The sequence below is a fragment of the Amaranthus tricolor genome, chromosome 1, assembly GCF_026212465.1.
Source record: "Amaranthus tricolor cultivar Red isolate AtriRed21 chromosome 1, ASM2621246v1, whole genome shotgun sequence".
Taxonomy (NCBI): Eukaryota; Viridiplantae; Streptophyta; class Magnoliopsida; order Caryophyllales; family Amaranthaceae; genus Amaranthus; species Amaranthus tricolor.
In genome coordinates this window covers 4,344,948-4,362,903 of record NC_080047.1, presented here as the reverse complement: position 1 = coordinate 4,362,903, position 17,956 = coordinate 4,344,948, and the positions used below count along the sequence as shown (strand labels likewise).

The window sequence follows — 17,956 nt, the reverse complement described above, 5'->3', positions numbered from 1 at the left end:
TATTATTAGTATTATTTATTATTCAAACTTATTTTATGCATTGCGGTTAATGTGTATGAAAAATATAGTCAAGTGAAATCTTGTATGAATTTAGTCAATGACCAATCGCATATTTTCATAATATAAAATTTTACAATTTGTATTTATGTATAACTCACAAGATAAATGATCAAAATAACACATTAAATTGGGTAATAAAATAAAATGTAGTAAGCATAATGGAACAAAAGATTTATGATTTTATGATTTTATTTTTTTGTTACTAAGTTATGACAAAAAGATTAACATTGTTGACTTAGAAATGTGATTTGTTCACATATTTTCAATAATATAGGATAATAACATAAACAGCTCCCCTTGAACATTTGTATAATAATATAAACTTCTATAACTAAAATAAAAATAAACTAATGCGATGGATAAGTTTGAGAGTGAGCATTATGATATGTGAAAATTAAAAATGACAAGGAGTTAAGAAGTTTTTTTTTTTCCAATTACTCCTAATATATAAAACTTAAATATAAAATATATATAATGAAAATGACCGACAAGTGGGCTAAAACACAGGCAATTCTTTTTGCCGCCACGCACTAGCAGATTTTAAACAGATAAGCTTAGTTCACTCATGCTTTAAACAATTTTTAAGATTATCATTCAAATTTATTTATTTTACATATTGAGTGGGTCGAGTCTGACGGACAACCTGCCAATAATCTAACTCTACTTATATTTGTGGATACCAGATACTTAACATCAAGTTCATTAATAGTTAGTTTTAATTTTATGTGAATGTATTATTACTTGTAATTATTCACTAGGCCCAATAATTGAACTAAAAAGTAGGTGTGTGCGTGGTACTTTCGCATTTAAAAGTAGCGTAAAAACACCAAATGAGAGCTACAAATGAACCAACACATGCGGTACTGGGACATTACGCGACGCTATCTCCCTTGGTAGCTACCGATATATGTTACGTGCTTTTTCGTCAAAGATTTAGACTCTTCTTCCTACGCCCACCTAGTTCCTTCGGTCTTGCTTGCTTTCTCTTCTTTCGGACAAGCGTGGAGCCAGAAAAGATTAGTCTTCAACTTTTTATATAAGTGATGAGAATCGAACTACTATTATAAAAGGAACAAAATTAAAATTCAAACAAAAGGTAGCCAAATACCCATTACACTAACAAAATAATTATAGTCAAAAAATACACTAACAAAATAATTATATATCTATTAATAAATTATAATAAAAGATTAAATTTATATAATTTATATTAAGATTCATACCACAAACCTTAAATTTATGAAGTATATTTATACTGCTATGACAACTACCATTGAACTGTACTTGATGTTTTGATATTTAATGAGCCTTATATAATATATAAATTAGTAACTAACAGAGCCAAGTTAAAAATAATAATAAGCACACATTTGCACTCGACATGTTATGAATTCATTATTGATCATAAAGATGAAAAGATATTATTTTTTAGTTACTAGCTCAACTCATAATTCACATTTTTCATTTTTATTGAATTGCAATAATTAACTTTAAAATATTAATCTTTACATCATAGAAAATAAACTCAAAGCAAAATAGATAAATATTAATCTTTACATCATAGAAAATAAACTCAAAGCAGAATAGATAAAATATAAATATAAAATAAATTAATTAACACTATTGGTCACTAGATGTGTAATGAAAAAGACAATAACAAATTGACGTGAGATTAATCTTTTGAAGTATAAACATCTGATGGAATTGGGTATAACTTATAGCCAGCCCTAATTGATTTTAAATAATGACTCACGACAAATGATTAAAACTAGTGTTGCAAGATGAAGCAATCCCAATCGTAATAACATGGTAGTTATCTTATAAGAATGTCTTACCAAAGGAGTCCATCTACTTATATCTCATGTTATTGTTATGACCGACATCAACTTCAACTATTAAAACTGAAATAAACTAAACTAAATTACATTAAAAAATTACATATTTTAATTCAAATAAAAACATAAATATTTGGATTTTTCACGTGGTAACCAAAACTTTTAAAAATCCACGCGGCAATCCTGAGGTGTACCAAATTGTTCCACCATGATCTTTTTGCACATAAAACGTTAGCAAACGTTAATTTCGAAGCTTTAAAGCTGTTGCACGCTTATTTATGCGACTCACTATTTCAAATGCCATTAGTTTTAATCTTTTTCTCCAAAACAAAAACCCTAGCTCTACCGATTATAAATATCAGAGCTAATACTATTTGCATTTTAGTGTTTTTCATTTTAATTTTTATTATAAATATTTTTGATTATCTAAGAATATATTTTGCAAATGTTAATATTATGAAACTAAACATTAAAATTAATCTAATAAAATCTTATTTGATTATATTGTTTCTTAAAAATGAATAATCGCATAAAAAGGTCAAGCTTTAAGCTAGCGGAATAAGATAGATGTTTATTAGGATAGTCATTTGTCCCTTTAAGATTGCTACAATCGTTTTTTTATGCGAGAACTTTTATGACAATTGTGATTTGTGACAATCTCAATAAGACAGATGGAATATTTAGTTAAAATAAGCATTAATTGTTTATTCGTGAAAGACCAATTAAAAACTCGTCATAATAATTTCTTGTTGGCTTTAAAATCAACATTTTGTTGAAAAATTCATTTAATCATTAAGTTTTGTTGACATTTTCTCACACAAAATCTAAAAACAAAAGCCAACCACAGGAAAATCAAGAAAAAAAGAAAAAAGAATTCTTTAGTACTTCATTATAAGGAGTCTAAAACGAAAAAGCCCATTAAAAAATCATTTAACAAACAGTACAAAAACTAGTGCCAAATAGGTAGATAGTAATAGAGAGAGCTTTGATTAGATATAAAATTTCTTTTACAAAACACCGATTAACTTAAATATGTGAATTTTTTTACAAATTATATTTTTTCTGTTTTTTTTATTTGTCCATTTTTTTTTTCATGTAATTCAAAGCAAACTTTGAACCTCGATATCTCATAATACACATAATAAAAAATTATAAAAATTATATATTAAAATTCTTTGCATCAAGATTAATCTAATAAAATCCCACATAAATATATTTTGTCTTAAATATATATTTTAAAAATCAAATTTAAATTTCTATAAAATCCCACATAAATATATTTTGTCTTAAATATATATTTCAAAAATCAAATTTAAATTTCTTTCTTATGAAGCGAACAAATAAAAAAAAAATAGTAATTTCATATTATAAAAATAAACATCACTAAAAACAATTCCATATTAAAATCTTGACTTTTTTAATCCCTGACATTGATAGACAAAATTGGAAAAGGATCTCACAATAAATCAAGAAATGACCCCATTCATTGATTGATTAGAAGCTGGTAAATAAAATCACTCCACACCTTTTCTTATTGCTCTATCCTTTATTTTACTACAATTTTCTTTTATATAATGTTCTTAATAATTTTTTTTTCATCTAATCTACATATTTCAATTCTTTGTTTATATTTTCCATACAATTTCAATAATCTCATTATTTTTTAATATTTGTAAAATATAAAATTATGAAAATTTTTGGGACAGAATAATTACTATATACTACTTTGTCTCTTTAAATTTATCCTTTTTTATTATTTTTAGTAGAAATATATGAATTACTCTCTCTATTTTTTTTATTTTGCTACATAATATTCAAAAAGTTCAAGCTTTTAAGGGAGTAATCCTATCAAAAACATTTTACTACAGCCCAATTCATCTGCGCACGTAGGAATATTTAACCTTATGGAAATGTCCCATTCACAGAGAAGACGGAAAGATATGGATATGAAAAATGGACCCAAATACTTAAAGTGGGCTGTACGTGGGTATGGATTTTAGTGTTCCAGGGACTGCCACTTGAATCTTCACATTCATTACTCTTTCCTTGTAATCATTTTATCCATGTCCTATTTCAATTACTTTTATTATTGTTTTGGAAAATTGTGATTAGTTTTTCTATAGGTTAAAATATAGTCCAGTGAGATTTTGTTTGATTCGTCTCATTGCAAAGATTAAATTATTAATATCAAATTTTTATAATTTTTTATTATACATAATTAGAGTCTTAGAAATATTAAGGATTTAATTAATACATTGAACTGCGTGAAAAAACAAATATTGTAAGTAAATTGAAAGGGAGGAAGTATTATATGATAAATAAATTCTATATTTCAAAATTAATAAATGATATTCCCCCCGAACCAATTTAGAAGTCCCATTTGCTTGAGCACGGTTATTAAGGATGGTGTGAGGTCCATTAAAAAGGGTAAGTAGTGAAGGATAAATAGTGAATGGTAAATAGTGAAGGGTAGTTGGGTAAGTAAGGTATATAAGGGTATATTCGTAATTACTTGTGTGAACTAAGGATATTTAGGTAAAAAAAGATTGACAAAAATAGAAATGGGACAACTAAAAAGACTTTGCCAAATAAGAAAATGAGACAACTAAATTTATTCGGAGGGAGTATTTAACATTTCATGTTTTTTTTTTCAAATAATACTTCATAGTTCACCTACATTTATGATCTTATGTTGAAAATATAATTTGATCCCTCTGTTCTATTTGAATAGCATTATTTGACTCTTATATATATATATATATATATATATATATATATATATATATATATATATATATATATATATATATATATATATATATATATATATATATATATTTTAAGTTAAATTGATGTGTAAAATAATTTGGGATTTTCCATGATTTTTTCAAAAGAATGATAATTTAAGCTAGATACAATCAATTGAAGTAGTGGGATGCACTATCATTAGATTATGGAAAAGGTTGAATAATTGTTGTAAAGTTCAAAAGTGAGATTATTAATATGTGTTGATTAGATATTATATTTACTAAGAGCATGTATAAATTGTTTTAAAACTTAATTTTCAACTCCATAAAAAGTGAATGATGTAAGCAAGGAGGAACAATTTAAGTGGCTTGATTAAATATTTCATTTAGTTTTATCTATACTAATATACTAAATACACGTTAATCATATTCTCAATGGCACATTTTGCTATATATTTACTTTTTTTCTCACTAAAAAATATAATAGTAAAATAGACAATATTCAACTAAAACAACAGATATATCTTCTATTAATATTAAATAAGATGCTCTTCATGGTAAATATAAATATATTCTTTGTCATAAACATATGCTTAGATATAGTATTTAATACTGCCTTCGTTCTTTTTTTTTCTCGTTTACTTTTTCACAGTTTTTAAAGTTAATTTTGAGCCTTAATATCTCTAAATACATATAATATATATATATATATATATATATATATATATATATATATATATATATATATATATATATATATATATATATAAAATATAAAATAAAAAAATATATAATAAAAAATATACATTAATGCGAATTTAATAAAATCTCATATCAATATATTTTATCTTCTAAATACGTCTCAAAAACATTAATTAAATTTCTCGCTCCTTAGAGTGAAATATTCTAAATGAAAAGAACTTTAGAGAACATAAGAAGTATTATATTTTAAGCAGACTTATCATAATAATGACATCAATTTAGTTGATTTGTAGGAAGTGAATAATCTTGATTAAATTAACGATATTTCATGCTTTTTCACTAGGAATTAAGCACGTTACGTATTATTATTATTATTATTATTATTATTATTATTATTATTATTATTATTATTATTATTATTATTATTATTATTATTATTGCCCTCCCTAATATGAGTTTTGTTATTGTATTTTTCTTTTTAGTTTGCTCAATAAGTTTTATTATTATTTATTTTGGTTAGGATTCAAATTCTCTCTTTAATTTTCATCTATACATTTATGTTAATTTTTCATTTAATCTACATATTTCTTCTACTTTTCATATATCACACTATTTTACTTACGTTTTATTTTTTAAATTTTTATCCTTGTAACAAATTTTACCTGAAAGAGAAGGCTGCGACAAGGAAAAGTAATGTACTAATAGTGTTTATGATTTTCAATCTCTTAAATTTGAATTTTAGATTAGTCGCTAGTAACAAGGTTGACCAACGTCAAGTCTTGGATTTCAACGCATCATCCCAAATTAAGAAAAGATTCTAATACAAATTATCATTATAAGCTGCCAATCTAAGTTTGATTAGCAAATAATCCTAGGAATCATCTTGTATATATGTGTACAAAGTTATAACTATTCTCTAAATACGGGCAGATAAAAAATACACAATAATTTTTTTCAAGGTCTATTTATTTTACGTCCTTTTTGGAAATTTTGTGGCCTAAATGTAAGTAATTAAATAAAGAAAAACCAAAATAAACTAACATTTGAGGCATTTTAATTGAAAAGACTCTTTGCAATCGAACATATTGTACATGTCCAGAACCACGATTCTCTAAAATCATCTCTCATTTTATTGTCCAGAGGGAACTAACCCATGAGACCATCATCATTACTAGAAGTATTATATAATTATTAAGATTAAGTATTTTGCAATGGAACAAAATAAAAGAGCCTTTGATATATTATGTGTCCAAAACATTCTTTAACTCATAATCTTGGAGAATCTTTGTAGACCCCTGAGATAATCCCTTAAGCTGGGCTGGCTCCAGCTTTTGTTTGCTGATCCAACATATCAAGTCTATATTTAGACAATCATATTTTCTAAACAAATTGTTTGATGAAACTCATTTTGGTTAAATAACCTATAAATATAAGTATATAAATTTCGTGTTTCGAAGCTGTCTTATCAAAAGACGATTTTTTACACAATATATAAGAAAAGTAAATTTAAGTTTACTGTTGCACCTTTTATTTTAGTACTAGAAACTAGAAAGACAAATAAGATAAAATATCCTATATGCTCTATATTTAGTGAATTATGAAATTACAAATGATTAATATGCTATATTACATGCTATAATGAGGAACTTCGATCGTTTTAAACAAGTTGGAAAAAAAAAATAATTATTTTTAAATACAGTATAAATATCAATTAATCTCTGAACAACTCTGTACCAGAGGTGAATCCAGAACAAAATCAAATAATGTCAAATTAGATTCAAACCAAGGTTAATTGTTTTAAAACACTGAAGAGAATGAGCATACTAAGGTTCGAACCTGAATCAGTGTCGTTACATAGAAAAACTCCTACAAATTAAACCAACAAACATTACTATATATAAGAAATATTTAATATAAAACTTAAATACTGTGAGTTAACAATATTGCTAAGGCTTGTAACTACCCCTACTCCGTACAATGTAAATTATAACATCTCGTAATCGTATGTAATACATTCTTCCATTGAAAAGACATGAGGTCATTATATAACAAGTAGGAAACTACATATTGTGAACACTCGATAAGTTGTCTATTACACGTTATTGACTTTTAGCTTTTGTTTTTGATTGATCGAATAATTAAAAAATGTATTTAGTAAATAAATTTAAAGTCACCTAAAAAATTGACTTTTAAACTAAAATAAAAAAGCTATTAAAGTTACTTCAAGTAGGTTTTTTCTGTTGATTTTTATCTTTTTACCTATTTTTTTCTAATAAATGACGCATAACTAACAAAATATTTTTACACAACACTTTCATAACATCTAACTTGAACATTAGTTTATCAACTAATATTTTCCACTGGTTAAAATAGCCTTAATTCAAGTATTTCAACCAAACTATTTTTCCTCCTTAATTGTAAAATGGTATAAAGTATTTAATTAGAACTCGCTGGATATAGAGCGACTCATTTTACTTTTGACATTTACTTTCCAAAACCTATTTTTGTCTACACAAATGGGTATGCAAACTTAACATCAAACTAATCATATGATCACCACAAAGTAAACAACAAAGTAAAAAATCAAATTACAATATTTAGTTATATTTAGTTGAATTTCATATTACCTAATCATCACATATTCACATTCCATCTGTTCAGAATTCACTTACAAGTTAATTTTAAGTGAATTTACATAATTATTAAATTTAATTAAGTAGGGTCCACAATCACCAACCACAAAAGGGTCCTTATCTCCTATATATTTAACTTGACCACTCTAAGAAGTAGGACTAAATAATTATATTAATCTGTAAGAAAAGGAAGCTTATTACACAATATATTAGCATTTAGCAATAATAATGAACCAAAGTATATGGGCAAGCATGCAATCTTCAAAAAAAGGATCAAATCCTTCCTTCCCAAAGCAGTAACATTACAAATATAATGACTTCCAAACATCCCACATGCTTACCATATGATTTCATAGCTGTTCATCACAAAAACACTTTGGTCTAACAAATACTACTACTTTTTAAGTTTTATAACAATTATTATATATTTATGGATAAAAATTTTCCCACTTTTAAGTCTTTTCCAAAGAGAAGTTTGATATAACATGAGCTTAGCTAGTGGAGCCCACTTAAGTTCCTTTCTATCTATCAACAAACATGTTGGATTATTACTAACTTGATTAATACAAATTTCTTTACAATTTTAAATTTAAGTCCCTACTCTTTTTTTGAATACAATGGATTATTCATCATTATATCACCAACTTATTAATTGACATTTTATCACAAGTTGTATTCTTACTTTCTTAGTCAAAGGTGGTATGTACTACCACATGGGTCACTTAAATTTTGTGCAACTTAGTTAGATTTTGTGTAATTAACTTTGAAATTTTTAGTTCATTTATGCATGTACTCTCATAAATTGAATCGATATCAATCATCTTATGTACTGTAATTAATATCGGTCATGTTAATCTATAAAATTAATATCGGTTATGATTATAAATTAAGTTGCTTTTATATACTATCAGGAGTAGAATGTAATCAAAATCAGTCATGTTAATTAGTATAATTAATATCGATCATGCTAATCAATATAATCAATATTTAGTGTGAAACTCGTGGGTCTATTTTACTCCAACCTTAAAGCTGTGGTTAGAAGAAAATGTGCACATAAGATTTCAATAATAAAACCCATTTGCGCACTATATTTCTCTCGGTCTCGGAATTCTACTTAATGACTCAAATACAGGCCGATGTAGCATATGGTCGTTGATGTTGGTTGAGGTCAATTAATATTATTTAAATTCAAAATCAAATTTAGTCTACATGTAAATATACCCTAGATGAGTCGATTAGTGTATTGACTTATGAGTCACCACTGTTCAAAACCCAACCCATGAAGCAGAATTTACATAGAAAAATTTTTTCTTAAAATTATTGACGTCACTTATTTTTTTTGAATCCGCCATTCACTCAAAGATATTCTTTTGTACCATTGAAATAATTACAATTACTTTTTCATGTGAGAGCTTTTAAAGTTATTTGTAGCAATATGGATGGACTATACTCTTAATCATCTTTATCTAAAGACTCTCAATCATGTTTCTAGCAGAACCCACACAGTAGCTTTTCTGGGTTTATGCTAAATTCATCAGAATTTGAATATACAGTTCGTTTGGTTCTTTTTTCTATTAAAAAGAGTAAAAGGAAAAAAAAAGACAGGCAAGCAACAACAATATGGGACCAAAACAACACTTTTTCCCATTTGCCAGAGCATTTTGTAGAGCTGCTGCATAAGCAAGCACCCAAAAAAAACCTTCAGCAAAATGTAATGTGACAAAACACAGTGAATGTATATTTTTTTTTAAAAGGGAAGATAAAATCTAACAAAAAATGAAACAAATTCTGACAAATTGTGTCTTCATTAGGGTCTTCGATTTCGAAACAGGGGCGAACTCAAAATACTACTAGTATGTAGTACTCGTTAGAGTATATAACATATCTTGAACTTTAATCATCAACTCAAGCTTTTGGTTGAATTGGTTTCTTGACATAATATCAGAACCAACATGACAAGAGGGTCTATGCCATATCCAGACTTCTAGTTCAATGAGTCACTCGTGTGAGGGGCGTGTTGGAGTATATATATTATATAACATTAGCCCGTCTTATATAAAATTGTCTCATGGTAAGACAACCTATAAATAAGAAGTCCGTAAGCTAAAAGTTTGTATTACTGGGCTATTTAACTCGTCACGGTGAGACCGTCTCGTACAAGAATTTGGTAGAGTTGATTCATTGTTAGTACCGGATGGGTTGAGCATTTATATATGTGAATGAAACCAAGTTGACTGTCTTTCTTCGTGTAATATATTACACGATCTTATATTATTTGTAGGATTTAAATCAAACGATCTTGGGTGATGGCCTACCCAGGTTCGGGACTAGATTTCCCTTGCCTGAAAATGTTAACTTGGACTAAGCAACTGCATCATCGTAGTGATATTCCCATAATACTAAGAACAGTTATACTGCAAAATTTTCAATAAATATGTATTGTACTTATTGCTAGCATAGACATATCTTCATATAGCAGCTTTAAATTTAACCTACTGTTTCTTCTTTTTGTTGCCTGTATATTGTACTTGCACATTTAACGACAAAAAATAACCTTATTTAGATGCAGTTGCTAGCATAAAAATCTTCATACCGTTGTATACTTGTATGTTAATATGTTAATTTTTCTAGTCTATCCACCAGGTGCATAGTTTTAGATTATAAAACAGGTAAACTTGTTTAAATTTAATTGGAATAATATTTAAAAAATTATCAGTTTTTACAACTCAATAGAATATTACAGACACAATTAAACTAATTTACATATTTTATAACTTAAACCTATGCGCTAGGTGTAAGGGTTAGAAAATTTGATGTTAGTGTACTAAATAATTAATAAAGATTTCGAACCTTGAAGAAAGATTAAATTTGAGAAATTTATTATTTTAACATGACTATATATATATATATATATATATATATATATATATATATATATATATCATTTTCTAAAAATAAGGTTAAATAATTTTAACTTAAAGTAAAAATTTGTCCATCAGTTTTCGCTATTGGAAATATAATTGTCCTTTGAATTATATATATTCAGAATTATTTATACAATGAGTATAACCTAGTTAAATAAGTTCTAACTATCGGATTAAAAACTACATAAATGATACCCTTTTTTTTAAATGACAATGGTATTTTCTTTTATTCACTATTATTGTTTAATTTGACTTTTCGTAACTATTTATCGATCACTATCAATTTGTATTTTATCATAATTAATCTATAAGTTAATTTTACTTGATGCATCACAATGCAAATTTTACTAATATTTATTGTTTATAATTTTTAATTATGCAAATCAAAAATATTTAAAATTAAATATGTGCATTAGCGAATGTGCAAAAAAAATTGAACAATAATAATGGATAAGAGCGAGTTGAACATTAATGTAAATGACTTTGATCATTAAATATCTTCTAATAATATTCATATTTGCTTTCAGTATTTTATAAAATAATGTCTAAATATTTAAATATTTCAATATTATATGTAATTTATAACACTCAAAAGTTCCTGATATTGTTAACCATTTAATTTTATACTAAATTAATTTACAGTCCAGCTAATAGTGACCATTAGGTGTTTAACAGTCAAGTCGGACAGGTCAGGTCAAAATTTAAGAAGATAGGATCGGGACGGATCATGTCAAATGTTAAGCAGATCAAGGCGGGTCAAACACTTTTAAATTCGACCCATTATTTAAAAGTTCATAAAATAGTTTTTTATTCTACTTTATAACCTATTGAGTTGACACCCCCCCACACACACACACATATATATATATATATATATATATATATATATATATATATATATATATATATATATATATATATATATATAATATCATATAAAAATATTTTTACACAAAACTTGGCCGAGACCGTCTCAAATTGAGACCAAGAGTGGGCCAGCCCAATTCGCACATGTAAAAATATCACACGTTTTCCCTTGTTTTTTTTTCATTTTCTAGGCATTTATCATTTTTGACCTTAAAGGTATCAATTTCAACGTAAAGTAATACTTAAACATATCGATTAAAGTAAAAAAATTCAATTTGAACCTATAAGTGATCAATTTTGACGTTAAACTGATCAATTTCTACCTAAATATGGTTTCGTTTCACAATTTTAGAATGAAGTTAGATAAAATGGTATTACTCTATCATTCTATGGATGAATTTCAAACAACAAATAAATAGTCAATAAAACTATCAATAATAGTGTTAAAACTATTAACATATTAAATTTGAACTAAATGCTATACAATATATCTATACAATTTGAATACTTATTTTTAAAACGATAATTAAAAATTAGAAGTTCAAAATTGAGTTAGAAAACATCATTGTCAAATTATATGTCATAATTTAACTATTAATATATTCAATTTGAACTAAAACCTATGCAATATCTTTATAGACTTTGAAAACAATAATTGAAGCTTATGCGTCAAAATTGAGTTAGATCATTAAACATCAATAGTCAATTTATGTGTCATAATTGAACTATTAACATATTCAATTTGAACTATTTACAAATATATAAGAGTAATATCACTATTATTGATTGATAATTAAAGAGTACAAGTACTCTTATGTTCTATTAGAACCATCATGCTGCATTGAATAAAAGTACTTATATTGTATAATGTTTTAACACTATCATTGATAGTGTTATTGACCATTCATTTGTTGTTTAAAACTCATCCATAGAATGATAAAATAATACCATTTTATTAACTTCGTTCTCAAAATGTGAAACATAATTATATTTAGGTAGAAATTGATTAGTTTAACGTCAAAATTGATCACAAATAGGTCAAAATTGAAAATTTTATGTTAATTGATACGTTTAAAGTTTACTTTAAATTGATAATCTTTAAAGTCAAAATTGATACCTTTAAGATTAAAATTGAAAAATACCCAGAAAATAGAAAAAAACCAGGAGAAAGCATGTGAGGTTGATACATGCGCGAATTAGGCATATCCACTCTTGGTCTCAATTTGAGACGGTCTCGGCCAAGACCAACTAATATTTTTAAAAGTGGTAAAAAAATTTTCGCAATCAATTCCTACAATTATCCGACCCAGCCCTGCCCGATCCTTTACACCAAAACCCATTAATGACCCGATCCATTATTGACTAAATCCGCTAATGATCCGTAAAAATATGACCCGACCCTTGATCTATTGGGTCGACCCGCCCCGTTGAGCACTCCTAGTACTGACCACAAAAGCTAGGTTCATTCAAATTAGCTATTGGGAATGTCGTTCATTCCTTTCTCTCTTATTGACTGATCATATATCTCTTTAAATTAGCTATATTATGCAAATCAAATGCAATTCAAAAAAACAGAGAATGGGAGAATAATCCAATTGCAAAGACCAAAACCAAAGCATCTTAAAAGTCAAGGAAGAAACTAGCTTCGTTTATGAGAATATTCACAACAATAACCAACAGATGTATTATCAGCAGGGGCGGATTATTGACTGACCTTGAATTTGCCCCTAATGATGAGATGACATATCTTATACACAGAAGTTGGGCACCAGCAAACATGTTTATAGAGCCATTTAACACACCTGCGTTACGATCTGACGAAAATAGAAACTATAAACAAACATGATTATTATGCTCCAAACCTTCATTAAGCACTTAAATTACACCATTCCTCTAAGGTTGGAGTAGCTACCCCGATATTTTTCATGTCGATAATGTTTGCTGGTCGAAAAGAACATCACCATATTAGTTAGTAGATACTTAAAATCACAAGCTTTAGTAATAAACAGAAAAGTAGAACAATGGGAAAAGACTACGACTAATCTATAAAACCATTACAGCAAGGAAGACGATTCCAGAACAAAACCCCTTTCTAGAAATGGAGCGGAGAACTCAGATTCTCTTCTGGAACATGACAAGATCATCGCCCATGAAGAAGGTTGTTTTTCAGATGCGTAATAGTCCTAGCCAATTGAAGGAACATAAATCGGACCCTTGGTTGCCAACATTCTCAACTTTTTTGGTATGCTAGAAAAGAAAATTCTATTTTCAACTTCTTTAGGATCTGTTCGGTATAACTATAGCTTTCAGTTTTTTGATTTTCAAAGTCACCATATATGTCCAATAATGAATAAAAAGTGTTAATTTTATTGGGAGCATGATAATGTTGAAAACTAACTAAAATGTGAAAACCAATTAATATGGTTTCCTAGTTTCGGTTTATAGTTATTTAAAACAGATGAAAACTGAAAAAAAAAAAAACCCAACAAGGAATGGGCCTTTAGATTTTGCAATATATTGCCAATCTTGTCCATTATCGATCAGGGCAATGATCTACAATTCTCTAACTTATGATCAAAATTAGACTATAAATTGACTTATGAACTCATGAGTACTTGTTTACGTGATTTTAAGATTATGCTTGTTAAGTTGTTATCAAAGGTCAATTGAAAACATCCTCTTATTAATTACAAGGGTATGGTTGATTACATCAGCCCCCAAACCTCTCCTAGGTGAGAGGCGCTTGCTGCTTAGTGGCATCGGAGTAATGGTATGTTGTATGATGCCAATCTTACAGGTTATAGATGCTTCACTAGCTGCTTAGTTATCAAGTAAAGAAGTAGTTGTCCGCTTCTCAACATTCATGAAAATTAACCAACGAACACATATTCATGATCAAACAGAGAAGTTTACCTAAATATAAGACATTAACGTTCTTATAGAGCAATTTCAACCAACAAACCTCAAAGGATAACAAAGTAAGACCTAAAGCTTTTTTTTACCTGTTCTGAAGTTACTCAGAGCAGAGAATATTTTCTCAAAGCAAGCCTGGGCTTTACTCATTCACTTCAACAAACAGTAGAAGACAGTTCCTACTTCTTAGACCTAGATAAGACTAAGGACTTCAACATTGACTAAATGCACAATCAAGCCGCTTATAACCTGAACCACAAAGGAAATCTAATTGCAGAAATTGAAAAAGTATCTCTCTTACCAGAGTGAACTTCCGGAGTTTTAGCAGCTGTGGCGTCAACAATGACAGAGACAGAAGGGTAATCCAATGCTACTGCATCGAAGACTGTCTGCCTGATGCAATTAGGAGTCTGAATTCCTATATATCAAAGATAAAAAAAAAAAAAAAGGTTTTGAAAAGATGAAATAAGTTAAATTTTACAAAGAAATTGGCAAAAGAATAGATTAAAACATCAAACTTGTATTTTTACTAACCAACAATGACTAAACTATCAATTCCAGCAGTTAGCAGAACTGAATGAAGGTTTGTAGCAAAGAATGCACTAAACCGAGTCTTGACCAATTTATAATCTCCTTCATGCATTTTAAGCCCTTCCACTAGTTCAGAACCTTCATGACCCTTTACAGTAGGACCCCCCTTTTCAGTATACAAGTGCCTTCGAAAGAGTTCAACGTCTCTTCCTAGCTTATCATGCTCCCGAACAACCTGCAAAAATTAGTTTTTAGTGTCACATATCACATTTTATGTAGACAGACTTGTTCAATCCATCTTTACAAATTAGACAGACTGATTAAAGGGTCACAGAACTCGCAGTAGTCTAAGATTTTCTCACAAACAGAACAGAACCGCTCCTGCACAATGGCGTACTCCATATCATGGCATCATAATGCATTAATAATTAATTATCACCATTTAACAACAAACACATTTGGACTCCGATGTTTTCCTTATTCACCAAAGCAGTTTGATCCACTGAAATATAGCAAAAAGTCTGTACAGAAATACGTATGCCTAATCCAACAAGACAAAGTTTTAAAGTCTAAACATACTGACATCTACCCCAACTGCACAGAAAACCTATATAAAGAGGTATGATCACAATTCCTTGTCATCCTCTCAAAGTATTTTCTTTCCCTTAGAAATATAGATTTTCAGTCCAACAAGTCAAAGCTCATAACATATTGATGTCCATCAACTACCCTATACGGTGCGTTTGGTTCTTGGTACTAAATGGTAATAATGAAAATTATTAATAGCGTAAATTTTCATGCGATTTACCATGTCATTCACATGGCGATGAAACTTTGATTATATAAGTGTTTCTTCACAATTTTCTATTACCACCTAATATTATATTTTCAAATGGTAACGCAATAGAATAAATGTAAAGAAAATGATATGATTGAAGTAAAACAAACATAACCATTACACTTATTAAGAAATTTCCACCGAAATTTACACTAACTTTCTATTACATTCCCGCATACAATAGCGATAGGGGTTTGGAAAACCAGAATGGACATTGAGAGACTTCGAGGTGAGACATGGAATGAGATTTGAGATGGATGACATTTTTAAAACAATATTGTATGTGTTTGTTTAGATATCCTTAGCTTCTCACATTTCAACCTCAAAAACCACAAGATATTTTTAGGGGATTTTCCCTTCCGAATTTCCATTCACCATTAATTCCCAATACATTCACTCCGAATTCCCAATCCCCATCCCAAACTCCCTCCAAACGAACAACCCATAATGTTCTATGATTCTATCTAACCAAAAACTACACAACAAACCAATATAAGAGGTATGCTAACAATTACCATCGTCCTCTCATAAATTTTTTCCTATTTATACACAACAGTAATCATTCTTCTACATTCTGAATTCATATCATATCTTATCTGAATACTGAACTTTAGTCTGTCTACCATCAATTAACACCAATTAAGCTTATCATATACGATGTAACTATTCTGAATTTTGAAATACCTTTTGATTGAATTTGCCCCAAATTACAACTTTTTCTGACAATCGCAAATAAATCAAAATTGATAAATTTGGGCAAAAAAAAAAAAAAAAAAAAAAAATAGAATACCCAGACAATAAGCATGCCGTGTTCTCTAGCCAGTTCAACAGATTTAGTGACATTAGGTACAATTGCAGCAGCACCATCTACTCGCAGCGGCGCACCCGGCAACACGAAATCATTCTGCATATAATAAAAAGTTCAATTTTTGTCTTGGAATGTAAAATTCAAATGGATTCGTGAAGTTAATTAGTATCAATTAAAGAGTACAAAAAATGGAAAGTGTAAATAGAACTTACTTGCATATCAATGACAAGGAGAGCAGTCTTCTTCCAATCTTTAGCCATTTTCTGATTCTCCCTGCCAAGAGCTTACTACCTTTCTCATATAGTGAGATAGTACTTAGTAGTAGTCACAAAATCGAATTTGTCCTTTCTAAATAGGCGTACTAACTACTTCTACTAACTAGTAACTACTATCTACTCGTATTTCGTAATAAATATTTGTTTTGTTTTATTATATTCGTTATATTTGAATTTTTTTTATGTAATTTAATGTGTTATTTTGATTATTTATAATATTGAATTATATACATATTAAAATTATAAAAAGTTAATATTATGAGAGTTTGTGATTAAACGATTCAAATAAGATATATTTTTTCTTACATATTAGCCGCAATATATAAAATAAGATTAAACGATGAATAATGTTAATAACCATAATGTAGCATGTATGTCAGAACAGAGAAAGTACTAACTACGGTCTACGAAGGATATTATGTAAACAACATACTCTTCAATCTCACTAAATTAATCCGATACTCATTTGGCCAGCAAAAATCAAATACTCCCCCTGTTCCTTAATGATGTTCCTAAATGTTCACGGCAATTAAAAAAAGTATGGACTGTAGATATTAAAATAATATTAAAATAAAGTTAGTGAAAAAAAAAGGGGACCACAATTAATAAAAAAAGTTTTTGTAGAGTTAGCATGAAACATGTGGGGAACATAATTAATATAAAAATGTTATAATAAAATTAGTGAAAAATATGTGCGGATCATAAGCATTATTAATATATTAATTATAAATATAATAGTACTTAATAAGACTAAATAAAAAGAAAAAATAGGACGAATTTTGTGGAATAAAGTGAGTATGCATTTTGAACGTTTAATATATTT

The 17,956-nt window shown here is 27.9% G+C and overlaps 1 protein-coding gene across 2 annotated transcripts; it reads right to left on the bottom strand.

The window, feature by feature from the left end:
* Positions 1-13,337: 13,337 nt before the first annotated feature.
* Positions 13,338-17,231, bottom strand: LOC130815911 (probable inactive nicotinamidase At3g16190). Of its 2 annotated transcripts, none has more exons than XM_057682450.1 (5): positions 17,071-17,231; positions 16,841-16,954; positions 15,216-15,447; positions 14,983-15,099; positions 13,338-13,951 (listed from the first exon to the last, which is right to left on the bottom strand). In XM_057682450.1, exons 1-5 carry the CDS (start codon positions 17,116-17,118, stop codon positions 13,935-13,937), a joined length of 528 nt encoding a protein of 175 aa, XP_057538433.1. In that variant the 5' UTR covers positions 17,119-17,231; the 3' UTR covers positions 13,338-13,934. The 2 variants fall into 2 exon arrangements, with proteins under 2 accessions (XP_057538433.1, XP_057538425.1); XM_057682442.1 differs by having other exon boundaries at positions 13,338-13,709.
* Between the last annotated feature and the right edge of the window lie 725 nt (positions 17,232-17,956).

Excerpts from the sequence above, each read along its gene's own strand:
- LOC130815911 (XM_057682442.1), bottom strand. The coding sequence starts at position 17,118 with ATGGCTAAAGATTGGAAGAAGACTGCTCTCCTTGTCATTGATATGCAA. Across the intron at positions 15,448-16,840 it reads ACGGCATGCTTATTGTCTGG|GTTGTTCGGGAGCATGATAA; the intron begins GTATTCTATTTT and ends TAATTTTTGCAG. Across the intron at positions 15,100-15,215 it reads TGATAGTTTAGTCATTGTTG|GAATTCAGACTCCTAATTGC; the intron begins GTTAGTAAAAAT and ends TTTGATATATAG.